Raw genomic sequence first — 20,143 nt, forward strand, 5'->3', positions numbered from 1 at the left:
ATCTTCCTTAAAGTCATTTGGACTCAGGGCATCTGGCTGGCTCAGTCAGTAGAGCATGTGACTCTTAATCTCAAGATCATGAGTTCAAACCTCACACTGGGCGTAGAGCTTACTTTAAAAAAAAAGTTGTTTGGACTCCACATAACTAGGTGTTTTATAAATATGTTCTTTAAAAGTGTTCTATAAATATAGTATTTTAAAATTTCCATTAATAATATTTTGATCTTAAAAATATAGAAGTAATCACCCATTATGGAAAGAAATTATAAGTAGATTAAAAAGATAATGTGATATAGTTATGCTGTGTTTTTGTTTAAGTATATACAAGGAGTTGATTTCGAAGTCATGAAAATTAATCATAGTATGAACTAGTGGAAGGACTTGCTAATAAAAAAGTAATTGCTAATTAAAAGAAAATACTTGATCACAAAAGAAAAATGTTAGTGTTGATATTATATTAATATTCATTATTTGAAGACATTTAATAAGACTAGAGAAAATAGGAAGAACAAGTGTGAAGTTTAATATATAACTGGTAACCTCTGCTTTATTTATTTATTTATTTATTTTTTTTTTTTAACCTCTGCTTTAGTGAGAACTAAATTTAGGATGCTTGTGTTACCAAGTTTTTAAAATGTATGTCTTATCTTCTGAAAAAAAAAATAAGGTGTTTGAAATATAAAATATTTTAACATAAATAAACCCAGAGATTTGACTTAAACTAATTAATGCTAAGTGCTCATTGTTTTAGTCTGTAGCTGGAAATATATCTGAATATACTTTATTCTAAGAGAACATCATTAAAGTTTTAGGGCCTGATAAATGTAAAATAGTACTCATTTAAATTTTCATTTTGAGCATTTTATTTACCAAAAGAGAAAATGACCATGGCTATAAATAAAATTATCTAACATAGAAAATTGAAATAGTGTTACCAAATAATTCCTTCAGTAAGCACTGTAGAGAAAAAATAAAGGGCTCTGAATTCATTGTTTTGAATATTAATACGAGAAGAACATTCTAAATATGTCAACTCTCCATTATTTCTTAAAGTCTTAATTTGGCCTGGAAATGTGTTTGTAAAAGAGATCATATGGATTTTTCAGTTCTGGAACTGTATTCCCCAAAATAATAAAGCCATACTTAGTCCAAAACAAACTAGAAATTTGTTGAAGGTTTCCCCATTCTGTTACCCCTTATCACTTCCTCCCTGGTACATGTTGGCACTATTAGAGCATTTTAGTCAGTCTCTGCCCTTAAAAGACAAGTTAAAAAGTAACTTTATTTCTGAAGATTAATTGATTACATTAATATGTCTTACTTGGTCAGCCCCTTTTATTAAAAATTTGTAATCATGGAACTGAAATGATATTAGAGGCCTAGAAATGTTTCAGAATAATTGACAAACACGTTATATGACTGAATATATTACAGAGTAATATCAAATATACCAAGTTATCATTATATATTTGGGAGTTCTGGGAAAGGAAGAGGAAGTAGATGTCAGGGAAGAAAGTCTAATCTCTTTACTGCATGAAGGAATTAGTGGGAAACCCAGTGATAGCAAGATAGACCCAGAAGAAAATTCTGATTAAGATACCTAGACTCCTATAGTTCCTGATAGGAGGTTGCCAGGTATACAAAGAAGGTCAAGGGTGAGGTATCTGCCAGAGAAAGTCTCTTTCTTTCTCTCCACTCCACTCTAAGCCACTGTAAAAGGAACATGTTAAATTGGTGGTTTCAAGAATCACTCTTGTACCTCTACTGACTAATCTGCTCAGGCCTGACACTCTTTCCCTCAGCAGTAAAACAAGCATGGAGAATGCAGTGACACCAATTCACCTAAATGCTTGTTTTGGTCTAGTAGTTTAGTGTATTTCTGTTAAAATGTCATATATCTGTCAGAAGGTACAAATGTAAAAAAAAGTACAAATGTCAGATCATCCTCTTCTTAGAGGAAGTAAAGGAAACAATGAGACTCATCTTTTCATTCAGCCATAAGATGCCTCCATAAGTTTGTATCATTCTCCTGAGCACACTAACAGTTATTGAATGAAATGAACAAAAATGGTGTTCTCTTTGCCAAGAAGCGGCAACTTCATTTAGGATTGGCCTTAATTTTCTTACATTCCAGTGGGTTCCAAAATAAATATTGGGTATGTGACATAACTTAATTGTGCTCATATTAAGCCTAAGTGGCTTACAGTGAGTGGATTAAATTTAACATTTATTTCTACTTATTTGGATCCCACAGTATGTTCAGAGTTATGTTTTCCTCTGGATCCCTCCTTCGTATGCTCCTCTCTCAGTTCTTTTCCTTTCATGGTCTATTCTCGTTCCACTGTTCTGTTTGAAGGACAAAGGCAGGGCTACATGTAGACACTGTGGTACCAGCGATTAGTAATGGTTTTCTGTTTCCCATATGTGCTCCTTTCTTTTCTTCTCCTCACTTCCTATCCCTCTTTTCTTTTCCTTCTCTTCTACTCTCCTACTGTCTTTTCCTTCTCCACTGCCTGTGTCTTAGGCCTGCCAGTGACACATCAGGCATTGCTTAGCCCTGCCCTACACCCTTCAGTGGGGAATCAACACTTGGATACCCGTGTGAACAATTAGGTATGAACTTCCCTTACAGACCACAAAGTGTGCCCCAGTTTAAATAACTTCTTAAGGCAAACCTGTTAGGCTCACCTTTTTCAGAGACCATGGGAACTAATGACACTTTGAATTTAAGTAAGTTTTGGAGGAAGTTACGTGGATAAATTGAAAGTTGACAATATTGTATTATGGTTGAAGTTTAATTTTACTTTATCCCTTTATTGTCTATAATTTTTCTTCTCCATACCAGTTGTGATGTCATGTGCCCCAAAACCAATCCTGCAATATGAACTACCTTTTGCCTTTTATAACCAAAACTTATTTGGATTTTTATTTTATATCAGAATGCCAAGGTTATACATCACTTTCATGTATTAACAGCTATCTAAAAGTATAACTTATCAAAAACAATTATTATACATAATTCACAATTTTTCATCTGGCTTCAACATATCAATTAAAATTATGTTTTACACATGAATGTCTTATTAGATCTACAAACGTCTTAAAGCAAAAATAAATCTAATAAAAATAAAGATAAATGTTTTCATCTAAAATTTCTTTCTGTTTGGTATGTATGACCATATTAGAACTTCAGTTGGATTTTATCTTTTTTTTTTTTTTTATTTACTTTATTTTATTTTATTTTTGATGGTACTTTTCAGTTTGGTACAGAAGTGCCAAAAATGTCTCTCTAGGCATTAAAGCATTTCAAATCAAACTTATTCTAATTTCCTTAAATCCTTAGTCAAGAGTAATTTTGGTATGTTTCTCTTCCAAAAGCATTTTCTGTTTTACTTTTTTTAACTCATGGATTTATTTCTTTCTTAGGAGATAAATGAGAAAATACAATATATAATTGTTTTCTCTAAAACTGAGTATAAGAATGATCACCTAAAATTATTTGGAGGCATAGAGAGCAATTTTTGTGTCCTGTTGAAAGAAAGAAAATAAACTATTTTTGAGACAAGGGACTAAGGACCACATATTTCAAAACATACATATGCCTGTGGTCAGTGTTACAGAAATGCGTTTTGTTTTTAAGATTTCTTAAAAAATTAAATTATATGTGATTACAAGGAAAGTATGTCTTTTGAATTTTAATTTTTTGATTCCAAATTCTTAATTGAAAAATTAATGAGATTATATCAATCAGCTCTGGAAGAAACTTAACATTGTAATGCTGTTTCTCAGGTATGAAGCACTACTATTTCTTTTTTTAAAAACTTTACTGTTCGTACAGAAAGTATGGAAAGTATAGAAAAGTATTTTAAATCAAATGAAAATCACTTATAATTTGCACTGTTCAGAAATAATCATTTTAACATTGTTATATTTCATACTAAGATTTTGACATGCATGTGTAGTTTTTTTTTTTTAATTAGCAAGTGTGTAATTATGAGACACTGGGCAAGTCAGCAGGCTGTTGCTACAGCTGTTTCTTCATCTCTACATGGGGATAATAATAGTACCTTCTTTATGGGATGCTCGGGAGGATAAATTGAGAAAGTTCCTATAAAGCTACCACAAAATGATGACAGTCATCTTCATTATAGTTATTACTACAACATTTGGTTTTGCATCTTTAAAAAAATTAATGTGCTAATCATTAATTCAAAATTGTAAATATGAAAATATGATTTTGGATGGCTGCATCATATTTTATCTTCTATATGTTGTAATTTAGCCATCCCCTTTTTATCTTTTCACATTAAAGGCAAAAAAGAAATGTCCATGCTTTTTCCATTCCCAAAATGAAAATGAATTCTTCAAAATTCAGAGAGGACAATGATTCTTTCTTACTTTAGAATCTAACTCTTTATCTCCTCCTAACTGGATTCTAATTATTTTGTGCAATAAGTGATTTGTATTATTCATTCTTCACTTTCTTTTTAAAATTACTAGGAAAGGTAATTTAGTGGTTTGCCATAAGCCCTGATTTTTTTATTTGGGATCACGGAGGACTAATAGCTTGATGTGCATATTATTTTTAACTATGTTTAAGAGCAAGGATTATCCTAATACTAGTTACAAGGAATAATGACTTGATTTAACAAAGAGGTGGCTTGTTTTGTGGGCCTTTTTAAAATAAACTTTCTGATTTCTTATCAATAATTAGCAAATTTATAATATCTATTCAATGAGTATCTTTGAATTTTGATCTTTTATTAATACCACCTTTATTTTTAAATTATTGCTTTAAAAGTCCTTTCTAACTTGAAAAACCCACTAAAGGAAAGTTATGTTTTAAAATTTATCCTCCTAAGATTTTGTCAGAGACATGAAAAAGGACTCTTCTGATTTTATCTTCTGATTTTTAAAGTTGTTAGGATTTTTAATATAAACTACATATAAATATGCTAAAAATGAAGCTTGACTTGACCAAAGAAGAAGTACATTAAAAAGTAGAGAAGTCTGATTAAGGTTCATTACTGCATTCATTTAGAGAATGTGGGAAAGACATGGAAAAATGTCAGCCTTAAATAATTAAAACACTGAACTATTAGTACTGCTAGGTCTCTTGCAAGCACTTCATCATTAACATGTGACTCACATTTTATTTCAGTTTGTCTGTATAGCCCAGCAAGATTACTGCCGTATTCTCAACCAAGTAGAAAAGAACATGCAAAAAGTTGAGGAAGAAGGAGAAATTGTTATGGTAAAAGAACACCGAGAACTTGATAGAACTGGAACAAGAAAGGGACATATTGTCATCAAGGTAAGACAGACAAGCCTCCATCTTGTAGGAAAGGATTGTTTTGGTAGTATCCGTTAGGACAACTTAAGATTCCACCCACCACATTTTTATGTATAATTTCTCTTAAAAGTTATCAGTTGCTAAAAAAATCTTTATCCTTCCTGAGGAACAGAGTTTTACAAATTATTATATTGCAAAATATTATACAAACTATAATATTATATTAGAGTTAATATATATTAACTATCCAGTTCATCTTATGTTGAAAATTTGGAATTAAAGTACCATGTAATAAACAAACAAACAAACAAATAAACAAATAAATAAATAAATAAATAAAGTACCATGTAGATGACATTCCTGCAGGAGAGTGATTAAACCTTTTATTTGTTACAGGGCACCTCAGAAAGATTAACAATGCATTTGGTGGAAGAGCATTCGGTGGTGGATCCAACATTCATAGAGGACTTCCTGTTGACCTATAGGACTTTTCTTTCTAGCCCAATGGAAGTGGGCAAAAAGTTATTGGAGTGGTTTAATGACCCGAGCCTCAGGGATAAGGTTGGAGAATATATTCTAGTTTGGCTTTTAAATGTGAAATATTTAGATACAAACTTAAAGATATTTTAATAGTTGTCACACCAGTTATGTTCAAATTTTTTTAATGAAATAAGAGAATGTACTTTTTACTCCAAAAATGACAAAATCTCCAAACTCCTGAGTTCCACTGAAATCTGCATTCTCTACTTGGGCAAATGGTCAATGTATCTTAGATGAAAGTTAACAGTTTTTAAATTGGCACCAGAGCAGCATTTTATTGTAAGCATTGCTGGTTGGTAGGCCCCCCAGTAATATAATTCTAAACAGACTCCTTTAGCAGCTCTTGAGAGCTCCATCAAATCCAGATTGGATGATAAACTATATACTCTTGTGAGGTGTGAGAGTTAATCATAGCCTGTACTCATTTCTCCTTCCCATGTGACAGTCTGATTTACATGAGACAGAGTTGGGAAGACAGATAGGAAGATCCAGAACAGGAGACCGACAGTGGAACGCCCCCAAGTTCTCCTGTTGGTCCTGCCACTGACTAGCTCTGTAGCCTTAGAAAAATCATTTGGACAGCGATGTTTTTCATTTCATATTCTGACAGTATTAGCCTAGAAGAGCTCAGCCAAGCTCTCCAGTTGTTAAAACTTAGTTTGAGTATTAACTATGCCATGTACTCTATGTGCCATCTGACCCTCCTGACCATCACTTATTTACTTGTAAAATGAATAATCAACAACCTTCAAGGGTTATTGTGAACATGAATAATAGAAATAAAGTTCTTTTTGTCGGCCTGACTCAATTCACTTAAAACATCTTAACACATAATACATCTTAGAAGTTGTTTGTTGGTGGTGGTAGTTGGTAGTATTCGTTATGATTTATGAATCTTGGCTTTCTAACCTGTAATAGGCTAGTAAGACTTTTACGTTGGCTTCTCAGCTGCAAAATTATAATTTTATGAAAAGGTTTGTGTTAGATATAGTTTTAAGGGAGACGATCTTCTGGGTTTCCTAAGTTTGAAAAATGGGCAATGACCAGAAGTTAATATGAATATCAAAACTTGATTCTTTAGTGTATATTAACTATAAGAGTATTTTAACTGTAGTTAAAAATTAATTATATACCAAAGTGCCTGGCTGGCCCAGTCAGAAGATCATGCCGCTCATGATCTTGGGGTTATAAGTTCAAGCCCATGTTGTGTGTAGAGATTACTTAAAAATAACATCTTTAAAAAAAATTAACTTATGAGTACCTGGGTGGCTCAGTTAGTTAAGTGCCTTCCACTCAGGTCATGATCCCAGGGTTCTGGGATTGCTCCCTGTTCAGCAGGCAGTCTGTTTCTCCCTCTCCCTCTGGCCCCTAACTCATGCTCTCTCTCTCACAAATAAATAAAATCTTTTTTAAAAAAAATTAACAATATACCATCACCTTTGTTTCTCTACTGCTAGAAGAATACCATGCTTAATTTTATCACTTTAATTAAAAAGTTAGATGGTTTGGGACACCTGGGTGGCTTAGCAGTGAAGTGCCTGCCTTGGCCGAGGGTGTGATCCTGGAGTCCTGGGATCGAGTCCCACATCAGGCTCCCTGGAGGGAGCCTGCTTCTCCCTCTGCCTGAGTTTCTGCCTCTCTCTCTGTGTCTCTCATGAATAAATAAATAAAATCTTAAAAAAAGTTAGATGGTTTGATTAGAGGTTTAAAAAGCTCAAAAACAATTCTATGGGAAATTCTTTTATGTTGTTATTTAGAATTTAGAAAACTAAACGCATAAATAAAACAAGTACTCTTATATTTAAAGTCACAGTTTTACTCACTTCGTTTAGTAAAAAAATATTTAATATATAAAAAAAATATAAATATAAATATATGTGTATATTTTTTAATGAGAGTGCATGAGTAGGAAGAAGAGTGGGGGGCGAGAGGATCTTAAGCAGGTTCCATGCTCAGCACTGAGCCCCATGCAGGGCTTGATCTCATGACCCTGAGATTATAACCTGAGCCAGAATCAAGAATCAGGTGCTTAACCAACTGAGCCACCCAGACGGGACATCCCCAGCTAGTAAAATTTTGTTGAGAATTCACTCAATGCCAGGCATTGTAATAAGTTTTAAGGATGTCCTTAGAACATAACAGGTAAAGCTGTCCACGTGGAACTTAGAATCTAATGAATGTCACACACTTCCTGCTGGGTACAGCACAAATATTCTATGACTGTGTGTCTAGATAAAGGAGGTATAGGGCTCTGTGTAAAGAAAGCGTGCAGCGTAAGAAGGCTACTGATTTTTCCTGAAAAATTGTAGATGTTAAAAGCCCCCTAAATCTTAATGTTAGCAAGTAAGATGTAATTCCTAATAACTCGCAGCTAGCTCCTTCCTTTTACAACTTACTCCCTTGTAAATCTTTCTAGGCCTGATACTATTCATTCCTTTTGTCTATTTTGCCCTCAGCTGTTATTTTTTAGTTTCTGTCTTCTTTTAATTTATTTTGGTTTTATTATAGCTTTGTTTTTATTGTGACCAGTTTCAAATATGTTTTGAGAGTAATAAACATACGTACCTCCTTCACAGATTCAAAACCCTTCTTGGCAAAACAACAAAAAGTCTCTATTCATTATATATATATTCATTATATACGTGTGTGTGTGTGTGTGTGTATGTGTATATATATATCTTCAGAAGGTCATTTTCTTATGAATGCAATCCTTGCCATGAGGAGTTTGTTGTTTATTGTCCATTGTTATTAAATAAATTATTAAGTATCTTTTTTGAAATGACTCTATTCACAAACTTTTAGCACTGAAAAAAATAAAACAATTGATTTTTCAGGTTACACGGGTAGTATTATTGTGGGTGAATAATCACTTCAATGACTTTGAAGGAGATCCTGCAATGACTCGATTTCTAGAAGAATTTGAAAATAACCTGGAAAGAGAGGTAATATTTGTGATTTTTAAAAAGTCATCAATTTTAAGTTCATTTAATTCAGCCTATTTTTGAAACCATTCTTTCTGAACTTTTATAGAAAATGGGTGGACATCTAAGGCTGTTAAATATTGCATGTGCAGCTAAAGCAAAAAGAAGATTGATGACGTTAACAAAACCATCTCGAGAAGCTCCTTTGCCTTTTATCTTACTTGGTGGCTCAGAGAAGGGATTTGGAATCTTTGTTGACAGTGTAGATTCAGGTAGCAAAGCAACTGAAGCAGGCTTGAAACGAGGGGACCAGGTATGATATTTCTAAATCTAAACTTAAGGGTGAATATTGGTGTCTTTTTTCCTTCAATCAATTGGAATACTAAAGTAAATTTCATAATTTTATTTTTAGATATTAGAAGTAAATGGTCAAAACTTTGAAAATATTCAGCTGTCAAAAGCCATGGAAATTCTTAGGAATAACACACACTTATCGATCACTGTGAAAACCAACTTATTCGGTGAGTAGTTTTACATACTTTCATTTTTATCCTTTTGATCTTTTTTTTCCACATTTAGGTCTTAATCATGAAAAAAGTCATTTTTGTAAGTAATATTTCAAATGTAAGAATCAAAATATTTATAGTAAATGCTTATATAGAGATACTAATTATGTAAGTATATAATTAGTTCTAAATCAAAATCTACTAACTTGACCATAAAAATTTTTATTGATAAATGTTTAAGCATCTAGTATATATAAATACCTATAGATTTATCTATAGATAAATGTTTTAAACATCTATTATGTTAAATGCCTGTAAATACTACTGTATTTTAACTTATTCTGAATGGAAGTGACAAAGCAACAAAACAAAGCAGATTCTTGGTGTCACTCATTCATTGGAGTAGTGTTTTTTTGTAGGATATCAGTTTTGATAGCTGAAGTGTCTACTTCTCATCTGTTTCCAAGTCCAACAATTTCCTTTGCATTGCTTAGATATCTTATAATGGTTTTTGTGTGCATGTGTGTTTCTTTCCATTTTAGTATTTAAAGAACTTCTAACAAGATTGTCAGAAGAGAAAAGAAATGGTGCCCCTCACCTCCCTAAAATTGGAGACATCAAAAAGGCCAGTCGCTACTCCATTCCAGATCTTGCTGTAGATGTAGAACAGGTGATAGGACTTGAAAAAGTAAATAAAAAAAGTAAAGCCAATACTGTTGGAGGAAGGAACAAGCTAAAAAAGATACTCGACAAGACTCGGATCAGTATCTTGCCACAGAAACCATATAAGTAAGTGTCTGTGTAAATTTTCTGTACATTATTTTATTGTGTTAAAATGATATGCAAAGGTAGTGATAAAATGTTTACACTTAAAAAATGTTCTAAGCTTTTCTAGAAGCTTAGGACATTCTGAACTATCTTAGAGACAATGTTAAATAACCAAGTTGATTTTAATCTTGTGTATTTGCTACTTACTTGCCCAACCCAAGCTTCATTAGAGATAGTTTAGCACTTCCTCATTGAAACTTTTTTGTTTCTTGTTTTTTTTTTTTTTTTTTTTTTTAATCATTTGAACTAAAGAAAATAAGAATATGTGTTTGCTCCTGTTTCACCCATGGTTTAGAGTGGTTTTTGCTAGTTTTTCTTTGTGAAAATTATCTTTTCTTTTGTGAAATGTGTGAAAATGCTTCCTCAGAGTTTTAAAATCAATTCATCTTATTATCTTTTCTTCTTGTGAAAACTCTGAGGAAACATTTAATTTGTATTAAGAACATGTATGCCTCCTTTATTTTTTTGTGAAAATATTTCTTTCTGGAATATCTTCTCAAACATCAGTATCTGCTCTTTGACCACCAAATCATTGCTTTTTCTGGTTGCTACTGTTCATCCTTGCCATTTTCTTTTTCTCTTTCTCTGTTTTCAGTTATTTAATTGTTGTGAAGATATCAGCAACCAAGCACAGAACTCCTTTCCTTCTCTCAGTGAGCTCTACAGTCAGAATGTCAGGTGTATTCTTGAATCTGTTCGTGGCTGTTCATTTATGCCAGGAGCTCAGACTAGACAAAGTTGTAGGTCTCACACTTTTTAAGTCTTGTTTGTTAGCCTTTTTTTTTTTTTTTTTTTAATGTTAAATAACATGGTTGTTGGATCCCTGGGTGGTTCAGTTGGTTAAGTGTCTGACTCTTGATTTTGGCTCAGGTCGTGGCCTCGGTCCTGGGTTTGGTGCACCCAGTAGTACACTTGCTCTCTCTCAAATAAATTATAAATAAATAACATGGATACACCAAATGCATTTATTTTATATTCCTGGAATTACAGTGATATGAGAGAAGTTCAAAACATTTAGGTTATTTTTCTTTGATAATTTGATAATTTTTATCCATAGATTAGATAGACATGGCCCAAAATATAATATTGTTGGGAGTGTCAAACCCATGTTGTCCCCAGTGAACTATAAGGATTAGTGGATTAGTGGGTTTGTATCAGCTAAAAAGGCTTCTATAACAGAGTCGTAAGGATAAGCAATGAGTATGATGGTTTTATTTATTGACTTGAGAGTATTTTTATATTGAGTAAATTTCTAATAAGCAATGGATTAGGCCTATTAGCATTACAGAAAATAGAAATTTATTTTTAAAGTGATCGTTCTAGAGTTAAAAATTTACTTTAAATGGGCAAGAAAAAAATAAATTACTTAAATGTAGATTAGCAGCACGATAACAAAAAATCTACAGTCTCATTTGACCATGAGTTAAATATGAACCTTAAAAAAAAAGTCAAATAAAAGTCAGCATGACCCTGGAAAGTATTAATAGAAATGTGACACGTAAGAACTGGGATATAAGCCATCCACAGTACAGGATGTTGGCAAGGAACACAATATGAGAATACTATGTATAATTTTATTCTATGTGTATTTAAAAAGATATTCAAAAGTTAGAGAAGGGAAAAGAAGAAAAGATAATAAGATGTATTGATTTTAAGACTCTGAGGAAACATTTAATTTGTATTTAAGAACATGTATGCCTCCTTTAAGTATTTTTTTGTGAAAATTATTTGAAATAATTCATATATGTAAAAATTGAAATGAAAAAATATATTTAAAAGAAGGCTTAGTAAACTGTAGGATCTATTATATGGTATGATGTACTAATTACTACTTAAACTTTGCTCTCCTAGAAATCAGCATGTGTTCACAAAGATTTTTATTTTAACAAAGCCATGAAACTAGTCAATTAGACAAATCTTCTAGATATACTGATTCCCTCCCACGTCCCCTCCTCTGCATCACCATCAGTATTATAGAAGCTAAGATGCTGGTTGATGGCAAGTTGGGAGGGATAGGTATGGTGGAGAAATGTGAACGGGGGTGGGGGGGTGGAAGGGGGAGTTAAGAGGATGATTATAGGATTCAGATCTGGTTGTAAGGTAAGTAGAGAGAGACTGATGAATCCTGAGAAAAGAGAATAAGTCAATGAGCTATAGAATCAACAAAGGCCAAAAAGCAGTTTTAGTAATAATGAGAGTTGGAGAGATTGAACAATAAGGGGATGTGCTCAGAGAGGGACATTTCTGAATTAAGTCTTGAATATAAAGTAGTTCCAATCGGGAGTAGCCTCATGTCTGTGGGTAACAGAGATATAGGCAAGAATTAGAGCTTTATTTTAGGTGTTAAAATGTTGCTGAGGAACACTTTTTAAGAAGATAGCTCTATCTCCCTCTCCCTGTGTGTGTGTGTGTCTTTCTCTGTGTCTATGAATAAATAAATAAAATCTTTAAAAAAAAAAAAAAAAAGGGCAGCCCCGGTGGCACAGCGGTTTGGCGCCGCCTGCAGCCTGGGGTGTGATCCTGGTCCTGGGATCGAGTCCCACGTCGGGCTCCCTGCATGGAGCCTGCTTCTCCCTCTCCTTGTGTGTGTGTGTCTCTCTCTCTGTGTCTATGAATAAATAAATAAAATCTTAAAAAAAAAAAAAAAAGATAGCTCTAGCATTTTTAGCCATTTGTGGTAGCAGTGGTCCATTTGGCTATATCTTTGGCCTGAGCTCATAGTAGTTGTTTCATGTCATGGATGACATCTGAGATTTTGGGCAAAGGTGATTTATATGGTTGAAAAATGAAATTTTACTGATAATTTGAAAGTTTTAATGTTTCATGGAACATTAATATCTCTTACCATTATATGCATGCCTATATGTGCTTAAGTTGAAATTGAATTTTGTCAAAACTAACCTGTGAATTTGGAGGAATTTACACTAAACTCTTTAATATTCTGTGTTGACTTTAAAAGAAAAATCTTGTCCTTATTTAACTTTAGAATTTCCACTCTCCCCCCTCAAAATAAAGAATGCAGCTAGATTTTTTTATTTTCATGGCCATAGTGGGTACTATGATTAAGCGCTGATGTCTGAAAACCTAACTGATGCTAAATATGTTAATTTTATTTATGACACTTTGGACACCCAACCTTAGTACGGTCTTCCTTCTCCTCATTTTAAGGTATTTCTAGAAATTAGTTAGAACTATAAGCATTTGCTTATGACCTAGTTATTTTGAGTGTGTCCCAGCTTATTATTTCAGTTTTAATATTTTGTTTCGGAAACAGTTGACCTTTAAATTCTAGAAATAATTTTTATATGTTATTAAATCATATTTTAAGAATTGTCCACAGTAACAGACTTTTTACAAATGGAACTAAGTTTATAGCAATAATGATAAGTAGTATTTCTCTGGGAACTTTAAATGTATAAACTAGAAATTTTGACTAGAGAATTAAAAGTGGGTCAAAGAAGCTCAGAAATATCACCATGCATCACTGCGTTTTTATGCTTTGTATAAATAAGAAATAGTGTCTGTGTAAGGGTTTCTTTACATTTGATTCTTTAGTGATTTCATTTTATTTCTCTGAAACGTTAGAGAATGAAATTAAAATAGTTTAGATTTGTTTTCTTCTGTTCATTTTACTCCATTTTTTCAGTTTTTAAAGATCAGATTATAAAATAATTTATCATTCTGATGCATAAATCATCAATTGAGACTAAGTGCACTCTTGTCAATGTGCTTTTTCTTAAATCTATTTCCAGTAGTAACTAGAGCTTATTTTTTCTTGAATATACTGACAAGATTACTAGTATTTGTTATGCCTTGTCTCATGAAAAACACAGGTTTAGAGTAATATATGCTTAAGAAACAGCAGGGTAAGTTGAGTTAGATACACTTAAGCAGTAGTAGTTGCCATTGCAATTTTCAACCAAAAATTTTAATGGTACTTTTAAATGAACTGCAAGTCTTAAGAAATATGGTTTATTTATGGTCTGCATCTATTACATATTGATGAGTTATAACCTTTTTACTTGTGGATCATTGATTTTCTAATTTTTCCTCTTTGTCCAGTGATATTGGGATTGGTCAGTCTCAAGATGACAGTATAGTGGGATTAAGACAGACGAAGCACATCCCAACTGCACTGCCCGTCAGTGGAACCTTGTCATCCAGTAATCCTGATTTATTACAGTCACATCATCGCATTCTGGACTTCAGTACTACTCCTGGTGAGCACCACCCATGCCATTTTTGTTTTCTCGTAGTAATCTATTTTCTGTTTCTTCTGATGTAATGGTGATGCTTGTATGCTCTTGGTTTGGCATGGAATATGTCAAATGCAGAACGCCAGAATGAACCCTAAGTCTGACACAATTGGAATCAGTTCTTTTTTATTCTTCAGACTAGTTTGGTATGGTCATGGGCAAATTAATCTCTCTGAACTTGTCTTCTCTTTCATAAAATGAAGAGGACACATACCGTGCAGATTATTATTAGGTCATATTAGAGTAAAAGGAATATTTTAGGTTAGCTTAATGGGATTTTTTTTTTTAAGATTTTATTTATTCATTCACGAGAGACACAGGAGGAGAGAGGCAGAGACACAGGCAGAGGAAGAAGCAGGCTCCATGCAGGGAGCCCGGTGTGGGACTGGATCCTGGGTCTCCAGGATCAGGCCCTGAGCTGAAGGCAGATGCTCCAGCACTGAGCCACCCAGGCGTCCCAGTGGGATTTTCAATATTAGAAAGACAAACTTTAGATTCACATTTTTCATTTGTTGTTACCAACCCAACAATCTTTTTTTTTTTTTTTTTTTTTCTGGATGTGTTAAAACCTGATGATCTTATTGCTGCTGTTGTATACTATTGTGTTTATATTTGTGGACCAGTTATCTACAGGGAAAAATGTGTTCATATAGTAAATCAGTATGTTGTCTGCCAGAATCTTTTTTTTTTTTATTTAAATTCAGTTAATTAACATATAATGTATTACTGGTTTCAGAGGCGGGGGTCAGTGATTCATCAATCTTATATAATACCCAGTGCTCAGTACATCACGTGCCCTCCTTAGTACAATAGTCCATTGTATGGATAGACCACATCTTCTTACTCATCATCTGTGGATGGACATCTGGGCTCTTTCCAGAGTTTGGCTATTGTGGACACTGCTGTTGTGAACATTGGGGTGCAGGTGTCCCTTCTGATCACTACATTTGTATCTTTGGGATAAATACCCAGTAGTGACTTCTAGAATCTTTAAAGAAGGATTATAATAAGGGAGAGATGCAAGTTCAGCGTTATCTTTTCTGAGGAGGCTTTTCAGATGCTTATATTACCATTCACTAAAATCCTTTTTATTAACATACGGCTTTTTTTCCCCCAGACTTGCCAGATCAAGTGTTAAGGGTTTTTAAGGCTGATCAGCAAAGCCGATACATCATGATCAGTAAGGACACCACAGCGAAGGAAGTAGTCATTCAGGCCATCAGGGAGTTTGCTGTGACTGCCACCCCGGATCAATATTCGCTGTGCGAGGTCTCGGTCACACCTGAGGGTGTCATCAAACAAAGACGGCTTCCAGATCAGCTTTCCAAACTTGCTGATAGAATACAACTGAGTGGAAGGTATACAATATCTATTCTATTGTTTCTTTAACTTATCTTCAAACTCACACCGAAGTCTAAGAGATAAATACTTTGAAAGGGTTTTGAAATGAATTAAGCAAACTAGAAAGAAGTATATTCTCATTCTCTGAGAATTGCTGTATCAAAGTAAATTTACCCAGCAGTTTGTTGACCCTCACGAGGATCTCTTAAGAACCTTTTGCAAAGCAGGGCACTGTGCCCTCCGTGTTGTTATGGCCTGTCAGGGCACAGGGCACAGGGAATCACTTCTTAAACTCGCTCTTTAGGACACTGGCCCCCAGAACAGCACTGGGTGCCTAATATAAAGCCACAGAGTTAAGCCTGATGCTCTTCTTGTATATGTGCATTCACAAACACATTTTTCAATAACATTCTAGTGTCAATTGCTCCTGCCTGCCTTACTTTCCTAGAGCTTCATTTGTTAGATGAAGATATATATGACCACGTGGTTAGCTAATGGTGTCTGTTATTGTGCAGTACACGATGAAAAATACCTCACTCAAGGACTAAACTTTGAGTTGCTTCAGAGCTTTGTCTCCTACTGCATGATTGCATATATCATGTATTACTTGCAAGAAAACATTGTACCTGGTTTTGTGAGCCTCTTGAATATTAATTTCCTTGATATGTGTAATTTGTATCCTCACACCACAGATTAGTGAAAATTAAAAGTTTTGGCTCTTATTTAGTAACCAGATTCTACACTGATGGAGTATTATGTAGTTCTATAAATCAAATTTTTTTTCTTTCTTTCTTGCCAGATGGAGTGTTTTATCGTACTTGATTTTTCCATAATGTATATCTAAATCTGATTTAATTCATTCAAAACTTCACTTTTCTTGCTATCAACTATAACTTTCATGCTTTTCTTCACTACTGCTTTATTTCCAACCCTGACACTAGCAGATAGTGTTGTTTCAGGAGATCATTTTTTCTCATGACCATTTGAATGTACATTGATATATATATATATCTGTAACCATGGTGGAGTTCTACAGATCTCCACTGAGGTGCAGATTCATGACTCACATTCAAGAAAATTATAGATGAATACATGTCATGGGCTTTATGAGTAATGAAAACTGGGAATGTTACATCTGTGAATGTGAAGGACTCAAGGTATGTGTTTCCTGTCCTGGTTGCTTTGGTGAAATATGCAAAAGGCCAGTTTGGCAGGACTCCCACTGCGTTCATTCTGTTTCTATCTTTATGGAATTTGGCCTAGGAAAACCATCTGTCTACAAACCAAACCCCCCCCCCCCCCCAAAAAAAAAAAAAAAAACAGGGCAAACATCTGGATTCGATTTTCAACAAGTTATTTACAAAGAGAAAGGAGTATTAATAAGTTCTTGTCTCTGTCACTGAAATTAACTATCATTAATTTTGGGAGTCTATTTCCTCATCTGATAATAATACCTGCCCCACTTACTTGTAAGGTTTTTATGAAAATCAGGTATTTAATATTAAAAAATCTGTTTTAGGATTGTTGTACTCACAGGATCAAATAGAGGGGAGCAGCTTATAGGTTTCTTTGGTATTTAAATAAATAGGTAAACTTGGATTAATCCAATTTGGACCCATCAATAGTCACAGATTCTCTCTGGGAAAATAGGGTGATGACCTATGTCTGATCTCTCTCATTGCCTTCCTTAGAGCCTATTTTTTTTATTTATTTAAAAAATATCTTATTTAAATTAAATTTGCCAACATATAGAATAGCACCCAGTGTTCATCGTATCATGTGCCTTCCTTAGTGTCCATCACCCAGTTACCCGATCACCCCACCCACTTCCCCTTCTGCAACTCTTTGTTTCCCAGAGTTAGGAGTCTCTCATGGTTTGTCTTCCTCTCTAATTTTTCCCCACTTGGTTTCCCTCACTTCCCTTATGGTCCCTTTCATTATTTCTTATGTTCCACATATGAGTGAAACCATATGATAATTGTCTTTCTCCAATTGACTTACTTCACTCAGCATAATACCCTCCAGTTCCATCCACGTCGAAGTAAATAGTAGATATTCATCCTTTCTGATGGCTGAGTGATATTCACAGTATACATATACATCTTTTTTGTCCGTTTGTCTGTAGAAGGACACCGAGGCTCCTTCCACAGTTTGGCTGTTGTGGACATTGCTGCTGTGAACATTGGGGTGCAGGTGTCCTGGCGTTTCACTGCATCTCTATCTTTGGAGTAAATCCCCAGCAGTGCAATTGCTGGGTCGTAGGGTAGAATCCTATTTTCTTATTTAAACTGAAATATGAAATTTAGCTCTTTTCTGTCACTTTTTAGCAAAAACAGATAATCTAGAAAGCAGGGAAGGACAGGAGAAAAATGCATTACAACTGGTACAAGTGAAATGCCGTGTGATTGGTTAGCTTCCATCAGCGGCCTCTGGCTAGGTGATCCTGTGCGCTGGTGACAAGGCCCAGCTACCTTCTCTGTCCTTAGAAGAATTCTTGCATCATCCAACTGAGTGTTCTTGTCAATGTTATTTCCAGAACAGGATGATGCTTTCAAGTAATGTCATGAGACTGCTGCTTAGGCTTTGAATTCTGTGTTCTGCAGGTACTACTTGAAAAACAACATGGAGACAGAAACTCTTTGTTCAGATGAAGATGCTCAGGAGCTGCTGAGGGAGAGTCAAATCTCCCTGTTGCAGCTCAGTACTGTTGAAGTTGCCACACAGCTCTCTATGCGAAACTTTGAACTCTTCCGTAACATTGAACCCACCGAATATATAGATGATTTATTTAAACTCAAATCCAAAACCAGCTGTGCCAACCTGAAGAAATTTGAAGAAGTAATTAACCAAGAAACATTTTGGGTAGCATCTGAAATTCTGAGAGAGACAAACCAGCTGAAGAGGATGAAGATCATTAAGCATTTCATCAAGATTGCACTGCACTGCAGGGAATGCAAGAATTTTAACTCCATGTTTGCAATCATCAGGTACGAACATATGATCTCCTGGGATTGAGTCCCCACATTGGGCGCCCTGCTCAGCAGGGAGCCTGCTTCTCCCCCGCCCCTTGCTTTCTCTCTCTCTCAAGTAAGTAAATAAAATCTTATAGACATATGATAAATTGTCATTTATCATATATATCTAAATATATGTATATATCTCTCTATATATAAATCCAGGAACATCATATAATTTGTGTAAGTGTAGTAGGTTTTGTTTTTTTTTAAGATTTTATTTATTCATGAGAGACAAAGAGAAAGAGGCAGAGACATAGACGGAGGGAGAAGCAGGCTCCGCGCAGGGAGCCCGATGTGGGACTCCATCCCCAGACCAGATCACACCCTGAGCCGAGGGCAGACGCTCAACCACTGAGCCCCCCAGGCATCCCAGTGTAGTGGTTTTTAATTGAATCATATTGAACCATTCTTTTCCTCTAAATCCAATCATTCTTAATTTAAAATCTCCTGTAAACTACATTTAGAGCCCAGAAAAGCTATATTCGTTATTTTTTTAATTTCTGTGACTTTGAACAACTTCTTGAAATTTCTCTGAACATCAGTTTATTTCTCTGTAAAACAACTATGCCCCAAAGAGTGATCGAATAGATTAAATGGTATTACGTATATGGAGTTCTATCAGCTAGCACAAAGCAGATGTCCAGTAAATGTTCATTTTCTTCCCCTTTAAGTGCTTAGATTGAGGCTGGAAAAAAATATAAACTGAAACTATTAGGAATATTGATATTCATGGTGATTATTAGTCATTTTCTCTCACTAGGAGTTTGATCATACTCATTATGACTTTTATTTTATTACTACAAGATAGTCTGTTTTATCAAATGCCTGCTATGTGCCAAGTGCTTCTCTATGTATGGAGACAAAGCTGCAAAACAAAATGCTACCCTTATGATACTTCACATTCTAGTTGTTTGGTTCATAATAAACCCAGACTAGAAAGGTATAAAGGGAAGAAGAGTAATAACCCTTGGCCCTGACCCTGCTTCTATCTTCAATTCTCATTACCCAGAATTATTAATATTTCTTATGAATCCTGTGAATTGATATGCAGCATAAACACAGAGTTATGTGTTACTAAATATGCTGTTTTACTTTCTTCGTTGATAATAATGAGTAACTTGACTTTATGTCACTTTTCTTTTTTGTCCTTTCAGTGGCCTAAACTTGGCCCCAGTGGCAAGACTACGGACCACCTGGGAAAAACTTCCCAATAAATATGAAAAGCTGTTTCAAGATCTCCAGGACCTGTTTGATCCTTCCAGAAACATGGCAAAATATCGCAATGTCCTCAATAGTCAAAACCTGCAGCCTCCCATAATCCCCCTATTCCCAGTTATCAAGAAGGATCTCACATTCCTTCATGAAGGTAAGTGTAAAATAGATTTCTCTGTCTTTACTTGTGGAAACACAGAATAAATGAGTATGATGTGATCCCCTTTTC

The 20,143-nt window shown here is 34.4% G+C and overlaps 1 protein-coding gene across 18 annotated transcripts in view; it reads left to right on the forward strand.

The window, feature by feature from the left end:
• Window positions 1-20,143, forward strand: part of RAPGEF2 (Rap guanine nucleotide exchange factor 2) — a 242,043-nt gene that overhangs the window by 207,252 nt on the left and 14,648 nt on the right. For all 18 annotated transcript variants that reach the window (XM_072773789.1, XM_072773792.1, XM_072773794.1 and 15 more), the window contains 10 exons: window positions 5,162-5,314; window positions 5,690-5,854; window positions 8,668-8,775; window positions 8,864-9,067; window positions 9,167-9,275; window positions 9,803-10,049; window positions 14,151-14,308; window positions 15,462-15,702; window positions 18,289-18,672; window positions 19,857-20,068. In XM_072773789.1, the coding sequence (XP_072629890.1) occupies window positions 5,162-5,314; window positions 5,690-5,854; window positions 8,668-8,775; window positions 8,864-9,067; window positions 9,167-9,275; window positions 9,803-10,049; window positions 14,151-14,308; window positions 15,462-15,702; window positions 18,289-18,672; window positions 19,857-20,068 (1,981 nt within the window). The remainder of the gene's footprint in view (window positions 1-5,161; window positions 5,315-5,689; window positions 5,855-8,667; window positions 8,776-8,863; window positions 9,068-9,166; window positions 9,276-9,802; window positions 10,050-14,150; window positions 14,309-15,461; window positions 15,703-18,288; window positions 18,673-19,856; window positions 20,069-20,143) is intronic.

The sequence above is a fragment of the Canis lupus genome, chromosome 13 (assembly GCF_048164855.1).
Source record: "Canis lupus baileyi chromosome 13, mCanLup2.hap1, whole genome shotgun sequence".
NCBI lineage: Eukaryota > Metazoa > Chordata > Mammalia > Carnivora > Canidae > Canis > Canis lupus.